The 11,148-nt window shown below is 45.0% G+C and overlaps 1 protein-coding gene across 2 annotated transcripts in view; it reads right to left on the reverse strand.

Annotated features, from left to right (window-relative positions):
* PRR5 (proline rich 5) overlaps positions 1 to 1,789 on the reverse strand; it is a 53,716-nt gene extending 51,927 nt beyond the window's left edge. Inside the window, exons 1-2 of one of the 2 annotated variants that reach the window (XM_031053593.2) lie at positions 1,506 to 1,789; positions 1,181 to 1,294 (exon numbers count right to left, since the gene is read on the reverse strand). In XM_031053593.2, the coding sequence (XP_030909453.1) occupies positions 1,181 to 1,284 (104 nt within the window). In that variant the 5' untranslated portion in view covers positions 1,285 to 1,294; positions 1,506 to 1,789. Of the gene's footprint in view, positions 1 to 1,180 lie in introns of both variants that reach the window. The other variant, XM_031053591.2, reaches the window with a different exon arrangement.
* Between the last annotated feature and the right edge of the window lie 9,359 nt (positions 1,790 to 11,148).

The raw sequence follows: 11,148 nt of genomic DNA on the forward strand, positions 1-11,148 counted from the left end.
CAAAAAGGCTTTGGGGACTGTATTTTGTCACCTTGGTTCACACTATAGATTATCTTACTCCCTGTTGCTTTCCATGGGACCACTGATCAAGTAAAGTCACAACTGGCAAGGGCCAAGGTAGCCCAGTCTAGTCTTTAATTAGCACCACCATCCAGACCTCAGGTGCAACTCCAGGTCATATAAATTGCATGGTATTTGAGCAGAAACCAAGTCTCTTTCATGACCAGTACACAGTTTCAGTGCTTGGTGTGCTGCCTGCATTCAACAACTAATTCATAATGAAAATATAAAACCACAAATTGAGTGGTGAGAGGGACAGAGAGGTGATTATTTTATAATTCTACTTTTTCCCCTCAAAAGTGAAATCTCTTTAACAAATGTGTCTATAGGCCACTGGTGGTTTTCTTCCTACAGCTCTACCACCATACAACTATAAAACATTACAAATGACACTTTCCAAGCTGTAGCAAGGGGAGATTACATTCAATTTTCAAAAAGGACATGACTATAATTCCTAATGACCCAGACTAATCTTTAAGAGTGTCAACAAATGGTCATTAAGATGCTGAGTATCTGTGCTAAGTGACAAAACAACAAAATGTTTGCATGTTGTTTTTTTTGTCAAAAAATAATAAAATTCAAATGTAAAAACACAATAAAGGAAATAATCGGGGCTTATTTCTCTCTGTCCAAAGTGTGTATGCTTGCATGCGCACATACACACACACATATTTGCGTTAATGTAAGAAGATTCAGTAGACTCTGTCATATCTGTATCAACAACCAGCAATATATAGTTATGCAGATAATCTAATTTAATAGTTGTGTATATTTAAATCTTTTATAACTAAAATAAACCAAATCAACCTCGAATGAGAGTATTTAGATAGACACAAAGACTATTTGTAGCAGGGCCCTTTGAAATAACTCATTGTCCATCACAAGGAAGAGCAGGCTGAGCCATCTACAGGAAGGGCTCTCTGCTATCAGCCTTGAAGAGGAAGGTTAACAGCAATGGGGAGAAAAGCCGTTCCCGTCTTTTACTTGAACGCAAACTCTGATACGTGGAACAGGCAAATGCAGAAGCCCGACATACTGTAACCTTGCCGAGCTGGGGCCAGGCAGCCTAAATAATCACAGAGAAGCTTCAGGGGAGTTGGCACATCATGCGAGACCTTACCTGTTCCAGGTAGCGTTGGAGCAGGCCCGTCGCTGCTGGGTCCCCCGCTCATCCAAGGCTGCCTGCTCTCTCTTGCCCAGATCACTGAGGCTGGGCGAACTCATGAACTTCAACCTGCGAAGAGTCCTCATGGTCAAATGTGTGTTTGCGCGTGGCAGCTACAGATACACCATCCTGTTTACACACACACACACGCAGCTGGAGCAGCAGCAGTGGCAGCAGTGCGAGCAGTTCCCTCCGTTTGCTGTTCAAAAAAGAAACTTAAAAAAAAAAGAAGAGAGAACCAGTCTCTACGGAGCACACCTCTGCCAGCAACAAAACAAACCTTTAATCAGATCAACTCTGACGTCAGCAACTGTGGTTAATAATTTCTCCAGTCCTTTCAAAAAATGAAAGTCAAACTTCTGGCTGCGGCTGCAGCACTTGGAAGGGGCCCCTTGCAACTGCAGCTGCCCCAAGTGCGAGGGCTTGCCCTCCCCCTGGCCCCGGGCACCATGACCTGGGAATCCAACTCAGAGCCGCAGCGGCGTGCTCCACCTGTCGTGGGAACTGCTCAGCTCCTCCGGCAGTGTGAGGGGCTCTGAGAGCATTTCTCACCCTTTCCCTCCCTCTCTCTGCACTCGGAAATGAAACTGGAGGGCAACGGACAGGAAAAAAAACCCAACACCCAAGCAACCAATACTGACGCACTGAGACTATTGGAAAGTTTCATAACTGCTTGTGCCCTGCCACGTTACGACACTGCACACACGCGCTCTCGCTCCCTCACTCATACATATACATGGGCACACTCCCTCACTCTCGCTCTCCTGTACGCACTCAGCATAGCCTCCCGGCTCGCCTGAGAGCCTGCTTCCGCTGGAAGTGTCACATAAGCCATGAGATGGGAAGTATTCGCAAGCGACACAAGTGCAGAATGAAAAGCACTGGTTTGGGGTTTAGAATTTTGAGGGATTTTCGGTGATGTACAGAAGAGTCAGACGTTTTGTCTTTCTCTGCCTTCTTATGTTTAAATCAAGATAACAGCTGCACAACTCGGGGCATACTTGGTTTCTGCAAAAGCCCCAGGTGTCTTATCTTCAAAGGAAAAATTCTCTCTCTCTCTCTCTGACTGCAGCACTGGAGCTGAAGGATATGCTGCTACAAGACTCTAGACCATGCTTAGCTCACTGTCACTCACTTGTGGTTCTGTTTTAAATTCAGGATTGCCTGGCTCATCTACTGGGATGTAATGCAACAAAACAGCAATTAGCTTTCTCAGTAACAAAACTGTTTGCAAGAGACTGATCCAGAACATAAGAACTGCTCTTCTGTTGCTACTTCACTGGTCTGCAAATTAAAAGCCACAAGGGCTCCCTGCAGAGTAACCTTGCACTCACTGGGAAGGGGGCTGCAATACAGAAGAACTTACACCTTCTTTTTTTCCCCCACTTTCTACTTACTGTTTTCATCTCTGAACACCTATTGTCTAGACTCAGGCTACAACTGGATTTGTTTGTGTCCAAATAATATGGTAAAGCTTACATTACAGGAGAACTGATTTTCTCACAGTGAGATCACAGCATCATTTACTGACACATCTTCGTGAAAACTGATTCCTCTCACTACTCACCAAAACTCACCTAAATTTAATGCATACAAATATTTACTTCCAAAATTTATAATTGGTATTACCTCCACTGGAACCAGCTGCAGAACTACCTGGGAACTAGATGCATTTTAACCTTCAGCAGTAGTAGTTTTACCCAGCCCCTTGGATTAGCATTATATTGATTGCCCTTCCCACATCAAAATCCTCAAATACACAAATAAGCATCACAGTAGATGGCATATAGATACCACTTCACTTTGGAAGGGACCTGCAGCTCTACATCTAACCTATGCACAACAACATCACTATCCCTGATCTCTTCCAGATGTATAAATCCCTCAAACAGATGAACAACAATCCACTATGTACACAGCAGCAAAAGGAAAACAAACACAACAATATATGGCTGTATTCTAAGGAATGAGACAGCTTCTACAGCATACAAATCAGTACCCAAAAACAGATATAGCAAAACACTGCTTTGTTCAAATCAGATGAAGGGCACTCCATTTCTGAGGATAATACAGCCAAGGAGAGCAAGGGAGCACAACTGGGTCTGAACTTCTGCTGAGTGCTCACATAAACATGTGTCTAGCCTGTTAAGTGAAACAACTAGCTAGATAAACCTGTGGCAATATAATTCCACCTAGCTTCATTTTCCAGCTAGCTCAGTTGCTTCTCTGCTTCTTAGTTACTGCAAACTCACAAAATATTGAGACCTCACAAAATGTTATTATACTGAATTAAAACCTTGGAATTTTTAACTCCTTGATCTCTCAGCAGCACCAGAGATGGCACAAACCATACCCTCATGATATCAATATGTCAGCAGCTACGTAATAATATTTCATCTGCTTTTTTTCCTAAAATCCTCCACTAGAGGTACTTTACTGAACCCAATGAGCTGCTGTATCAACCCTTGGATATGCCAGACAACAGCTGCAAAAAGCAGTACTTCACTTCCTCATAAAATGCCAAATCCCAAAAGATGAAAAAAAAAAGGACCTCTTTCCATCTGTATGTTGAAATATCACACCTTTAGAAATCAGTCTATTTTTATGCCACTCCATCAATCTCAGCAACCAGTACTAGATTCAGAGTCGACACATGAACGAAACACGTGGGAGAGGCAGCGTTCCAGCTTCCTGAAAAATTTTAGATTGAGGTAAGAGAGAACAGGCCTTGTCTACACTTCGTCCTTCTTCCTATGATTCCACCTAATCAAATGTTGATTTATGGTAAAACAAATAATTTTCAACTAGGTCTACCTCTACCCATAATTACAGAGTAATACTTCACATTTACATTGTGCTCTGCATCCATGGGCATCCCTGACTTCACAGCATTCATTAATTCAGCTTGAGCAGCTCTTGGGTATGAAGGTAAAAGATATGATCCACACTTCAGCGTTAACAGTGGAGAAAGGCAATGTGACTTGCTCAGGCCACCTCATGAGCAGGTGGCAAAGATGTCAAGAGAGTCCAGGACCTCTGCCTCATGTTCCAGCACATTACTGAAGGGATGCAGCAGGAATTGGGTAGCCAGGGACATCTTGGGCCCAGGCAGCTGCAGGGCGATGCAGAAGACAGAGCTTCTCACAAGGGCTTGCGGTGCAGCCGCTCCTCAGCAGCCACTTGTAAAGAGAGTTGTCGCAATACAGCACTGCTTCGGGATCGAGAGGCTAAGTGCAGAGATTGCTCACTATTGGTCATGGAGAAGGAATAAGAGCACTGACCGAACTAATTGGGAGGGAGGGAAGGACAGGGGATTGGCGGAGGCCCTCCTGTAGGCTCAATAACGAGCACTACAAGGTTCTTAAATAGAACAGCTGCACTCAGCACATTTACAGAGCTGAGACTGTAAAGTACTGTTACGTTAATTCATTTAATCCCAGCATGCCATACACGGTGCTAATACCACTGTTTTACTCACTCGAAACCTGCAGCTCAAAGGTTAAGTGATTTAATCAAAGCCACACAACCACCTCAGTGCAGAAGACACATCCAGCCCTAGCTCCTGCTACCTCCCTTTCCCTTCAACATCTCTCCTCATAAAAGCAGGCCTGTCTCTACTAGACACTATTCTTTCATCTGTGGGGCCCACATCCTGCGGGTGACTATATGGTAAGTCCCAGAGCCACCACAGTGCAGAAGACAGAGGGGAATTCTGTTCACCTAGACTTACTTGCTATCTTGAAGCCTAAACCAAAGTACAGGTACAAAAATATAGGCTGATAGCCCAGGAGGATTTATGCTGTTATTATATGAAAACATTAGCATAGAGATCCAGGACCTCATAGCAAACACAGCATTTAAAATAATCACCAAAGGTAATTCCATAGTTACCTCCTGGTATGCTGGTAATGCCTGCCATGTTCTCGCTGGGAGCTGTGGTTTAAAAATCATGTTGCTGGTCCCAGCAAATGTCAAAAAAATCCAGGCAGACCTCCCCAAGCATATACTTGGTTTCAAACGAACCAGATTTGCTAAAAAAAAAACAACAAACAAAAAAGAAACCAACCCAAAACAACCAAACACCCTGTATTTTTTCTATATAATGCTATGTATTGCTCAAGAATGAGAACATTAAGAAATTCACAATATATAAAATTTGTAATAAAACTGCCATTGTGACTGCTACGGGTCAACGTGTCTTTGGCTACACTGTGCTGCTACTGCAATGACAGGTTAATGCTGCAGCAGTATTGGTGCCAGTGGGAGAGTATAATCAGCTAGAGAATTTGCCATCTCAGCTTTACTCACCAGAGCTTTGCTCTGTAAAAAATAACTCAATAAATATAAATTTTAATTAAAGAAATAATAAAACAAGGCCTACTTCACTTTATCTCCCCTCCCCTTTTGGAAAAGAGAGCAGAAGTCCCTATGGAAATGCTGAATGGTGAGCGCTCTGCAAGGAAAGAACAAAGAAGTAAAGTGTATCTATGGCAGAAAGGAGTTAAAAACCTCCTTCCACAAACGCACTTTAGTTTTTCATAAACCACACCACAAAACTTAGGGCATGCCTCAACACATGCCAAAGCTCAGGAATTAGTCTTCTGAAAAACTACACGTCTTAAAGGTACAGCACATCCTGCTGTGCCAGCAGAGGAGGGGCAAGGCAGAAAGGAAGGAGATGCAACTATCAGGAAAAAACAGAAAGAGCAAAGGGGGAACTGAAGTTGCAAACCTCATGACTCACCAATTCCTTTGCTACAATATCTACATAGAGCTCCTTTATCATCAGAAAACAAAGAATAAAGAGAATAAAGAAAGCATGAAACAGGCACTATTTACACCCTTCCCCCTCCATCCCGCTGACTGTCTGCAACCTCTGGAGATAAAGCCACTCTCAATGACAGTTTCTGGCTGTTGTTTATTGAGGCTGGTCACAGGACAGCCTTGGTTTTGCTAGTCCTTTGCTTTATTTCTGCCCTCACTGCGGTCAAGTACCAATTCACTTGAGGGGATGTGGGCTTACTAGGCCATCTCCCCAGCCTCTGAAACACCTCCTGTGTCCTTCCTGTACCTCTGCACCCTGTGTCTACATGACCACAGTGCCTCCCTTTAGAAAGAGCTGGGCTTTCTTCTTCAGCTGCATGTATGACTCTCACATGAGGTGGTTTTTTTATAATGTCAGAAAGAAGAAGTGCTCAAGATAGCATCTCCTTCCCAAGCAAACAGAAGGTGACACCTAAGAAAAGTCCTTTGACTATCACTAGAAAGGAATGCTCTGTCCCCCTCACCATTCCTGCAGTACTACCTGCAAGCACAGTCCATCCTACAAAGTTTCAGACCTGATCTGCAGGCAGCCATGGCTGCTGCAGTTCCACTGCCTGCCTTGGAGATAATGCTGGCTTGCACCAAACATGGACACCCATGATCACTGCAGGCTGTAGAGGATCAGGGCCAGTTTCATGGACCTTCCCTTCCCAGTGCTGTTTGGTGAGAGGCAGAGCAGCATGAATATGCCTAGGAGCCTCTCTCAGCAGAAACAGAAACATGCATCTGACCAAAAGGACCATGCAGTCTGCAGCAACCATCTGTGTCTAGTTTCTTTTTACAGTTTTTTGATGGATGACACTTCTTATCTATTCACTGTCTGTTTGAGCTTCCCAGTCTCCCCACTGTGCTCCCTTCCTGCTCCTCCATCGCCCTTTGCTCTTCTGCTCCCTCTTCCTTTTTTGTTTTTCTTGGGCAGCTAATTCTTCCCCAGGCAAAGTTTTTAAATATAAAGGAAAGGGAAAGGAAAAAGAAAAAGGAGATCAAAATGCTGGTGATAGCAGTGTTAGCAAACCACTCTTTGGCTGTCTGTAAGGGAATCAAGTCTTTGTCTTGCCTGTTTGGACTGTGAGCTTTTCTGCAGCTCTTCTTTACCCCTTCTATTTGGTATTTGTATTTCAACTAGCAAAACAGGGCCCCGAGCTCAGAATAACTCCCCAGTCACCAGCCTAATCTAATACAGGTCATAAATCTAGAGATACCTGTAAGGAAACCTTAGCTCAAAGCATGCATGAAATACTGTCCCCTTTGTGAGAAGCAGGTTTTGGTCTACAGAGCACAACAATATAAGCAGTTCTTAAAATACAGTATACAGCTAAAAGAGTCATTGAAATTAGGAGAGAATTAGGATGGGAATAGGCCAGTTACACCCCCATCTGAAATATAAAGCTTTCCATCAACTGGCATTTCTCCTAGCTTGCCGTATTATTATTCCTCATTATCTCTTTACAGGTTCTGGGAACTAAAGCTAGTGCAGTGGTCTGAATAAGCATGATGGTTATGTTGGAGTAGGAGATGATCAGTGCTCTGGATTATAGAACCTGCAGCATTACTACCTTCCATTCACGTTACTTCCAGGGAAGGAGGTGCATTTCTGAGCACCAGACATGCCTGTTGCAGGTGTCACTGTTGGCTACTCCCTGAATTCACAACCCACTGCAACCAGCGTGTGCTCCAAGGCAAGCCCACAGCTTTGCTGTTAAATGGAAGTCAAACCTATAACTGTGATTTAGAAAGTAAGGTCTCAAGAGTTCTGATCAATAAGCAAACCAAGCATTTAAAATGCTTTGTGCTCTTACTGCAAGATCATGAGATAGTAGAAAATTAATCTTACAAAGTAACTGAGCTCATAACACATAATTTTTTTCCTTCCTGAGCAATATGTGAAATCTTTCCTAAATTGCCTATCTTGCATAATTTTAATTGGATCCTAGTACACCATGACCTTGATACAGCATCTACAGTATCTCAGTGCTGTCTTCTACAGTTACATATGGTACAGCGCCTTCCAACTCTGTGAACTCTGGGAGATCAGAACTGTGTTCTGCACATTGCCATTTTTCTTACATCCAAACAAGGTCTTCCAAGAAGGCTTTGATTGCCTTGGAAGGTCACCAAGATAAAGAACCCTCTTTGGTAACTAGCTTGAGTTTCTAATAAACTGCACTGGTAGCCAGCTGTTAGTTATGAGTGATATCCTGACTTCACTCTCAAACCCAGGATATTACTTGTGTGATGTTCTCTCCAAGAATGTGAGCATGGCTGGAAACATGAACCATGTCTTGAGATTACTGCCACCTCCTCTGTGTAAGTCAGGGAGGTCACTTCAGTAGTGAAAAATGCAATGCAAGGGACAGCTCTGCAAATCTGGGGGATCCTTCACTCTGGTGGTACTATGCTGCTGTTACTTCAAATGGTGCTAGAGCCCTCTGGTACAAATCTTGTAGTATTGTAAAAGTCACAAAAGCCTGGCCTTCACTACAAATGGATTTTTTCAGACAATTTATCATTCTCCCTTTGTATCACAAGGGTAATTTTCTGAATGGAAAAGCTGCCAGAGAGATTTTAAAGATAATCCAAAATTGAAACATCTAGTGGTGTAGCTGGACTCTGTACCATTCAGCATGGTGGAACTTTCGCTAGGAACGTAAAAGTGGGGACCTTTTGCAATCTTTTCATACACACATGCTGAGACACTCCCTGCAGACTGAGATACCAGGAAGTGGAAACAGCAAGGATGAAAAAAGACTTCATCACACAAATTATTTCACACTTGTACCTTTCAATCTTCACCAGGTCAGCAGGTCCAGTGCTGTGACTTCACAGTAAGTATCATGCCAATATTTTCTCAGGATGCTCTGGGAAATAGCTTATCTAGAAGGGCAGAGTGCTGGAATTTAACAGACTCCACAGCAAGGTTTGGAAAAACCTACGTTTTCACTCCAGCTCATTAGCCAGTCTCAATCTTCAGTAAGACATCAACGTGACATTACCACTGGAGTTACCACCTGGAAGGAATGCCTCATTATCAAGGAGGTCAGGCAAATTCCATTACTTTTCCTTCCAGAAAACATTTTGTTTCCCTCACAAGGTAGCAACAATGACATAACTAGTGGAGGTACTCCTCCCTCTCTAACTCAGCATAAACAACAGCCTCCTCAAGCTACAGAGAGATGTGGTGGAAGAACAGAGATAGCATTCAGCAGGTTTGTGCATCTTCAGCAGCTTTGTGGCATTTTTCCTGTTTCCCTTTCCTGATGAGTCCCACTGCTCCAGCTTTCTTGTTCACCAGGCTTTCCTTTAGTCACTTCAAATGATCTGTTCTCCAAACTCAGGCTGTATTGCAGAATACTTCAAATTCTCTACATGTAAGGAAAACTAAAATTCCTCCAAGCCCATCCTCAGAAAACTGCTGGGACAATAAAGGTTTCAGTTTTAGGCTTCATGGCATCGAAAGCCATGAGTTACCCATGGTCTTTCAGGTTTGCTGCTCTTGGGCCAGCAGTTTGAAAGCCCATGCAGACTGAGCTCCCCACTCCAAAGCCAAATGGTTGAAGGACTTATCTCAAGCAAGACTCCCAGATGCTCTGCTGGACCACTGGGATCTTGGTACCAAAAGTCATGGACCCTGTTTCTAGGATGCACGGCTCCTTCACAGAGAAAGCTGTAGGACAGCTAGACCCAGGCTTGCAGCCAGCACTGCTTGAATCACTCCCTACAGAGAATACTCCATTTGGGAAACACTACTGGGAAAAAATTAATGCCAAACCTCTTGTGAGCAGGGAAGCTTGAACTGTGCTGAGCTCCATGCTCAAATTTGTCCCAAGTCCTTTAAAGATTCTTTAGTCTGTATGAACAGGTTGGTACCAAACTTCACCAAGTTGATGTTTTCACAGTGAGACAGGGAGACCGCTGAGGGGAGAATCTCAGGAGGATGGACAAAGCTCAGCCTCACAGATAAACTGCAGCCTTTGCTCAGTGTGACCCTTAAAAGCTGACAAACTTATCTGTGTCAGCCAGCTAGTTTTGGTAATTCAGGCGCATCTGAGCCACATGCCAGGTTTCACCCTGATGATACCTGAGGGGCTGAAGAGCTGAAGCAATGAGGATACCTATGAGGTCAGCCAGGCTGGGTTAGGCTTGAGTGGCCCCCTCAGATGCACCCCTCAGGGTGTGTGAGGAGGAAGCCTGAAAACAGCCATGTAAAACACACGCACAAAAGTGCACCATAGTGAAAGCATGCTCCCAGGCACGCTGCTTTCAACCACATTGTAACCTGCTGACAGAGCCCCTCACGACTCGGTACGCCTCCTTCGGGAGGGATGCATGTTACCGCAGCCTACCTCAGGAGAAGCTGCCAAGGAAGCGGAGCCGCCAGAGGCGACCGGACAGTCCCGCACCTCTACCGGGAGCCGGCACCAGGCAGCGCCGGCCGCTGCTGCGCCCCCTGCCGGCCGCTGCTGCGCCCCCTGCCGGCCGCTGCTGCGCCCCCTGCCGGCCGCTGCTGCGCCCCCTGCCGGCCGCTGCTGCGCCCCCTGCCGGCCGCGACGGTCTCGGGGGAGGGCACACAAAATGGCAGCCAAGGTGGGGGGCTGAGACCCGGCTGTCCCCCAGTGAAACAACTTCACTCCTGCAAACACCAGGTTTGGGTTGGAAAGGACCTTAAAGATCATTCAGTTCCAACCCCCTGCCATGAGCAGGGACACCTGCTAGACCAGGTTGCTCCAAGCCCTGTCCAACCTGGCCTTGAACACTGCCAAGGATGGGGCAGCCACAGCTTCTCTGGGCAAGCTGTGCCACTGTCTCACCATGCTCACAGAATAGAGTATTTTCCTAATATCTAAATCTCCCCTCTGTCAGTTTAAAGCTATTCGCCTTGTTCTGTCACTACATGTCCTTGTAAAAAAACCCTCTCCACATTTCTTGTTGTACCATTAGGTACTGGAAGGCTGTTATAAGGTCTCACCAGAGCCTTCTCTTCTCCAGGCTGAACAAGCCCAGCTCTCTCAGCTTGTTTCTGTGAGAGGTGTTCCACCTCTCTGCTCATCTTCATGGCCTCCTCTGAACTCACTCCAACAGGTCCTGTCCCTCTTGTGTTG

This window comes from Melopsittacus undulatus, chromosome 5 (genome assembly GCF_012275295.1).
Source record: "Melopsittacus undulatus isolate bMelUnd1 chromosome 5, bMelUnd1.mat.Z, whole genome shotgun sequence".
Taxonomy (NCBI): Eukaryota; Metazoa; Chordata; class Aves; order Psittaciformes; family Psittaculidae; genus Melopsittacus; species Melopsittacus undulatus.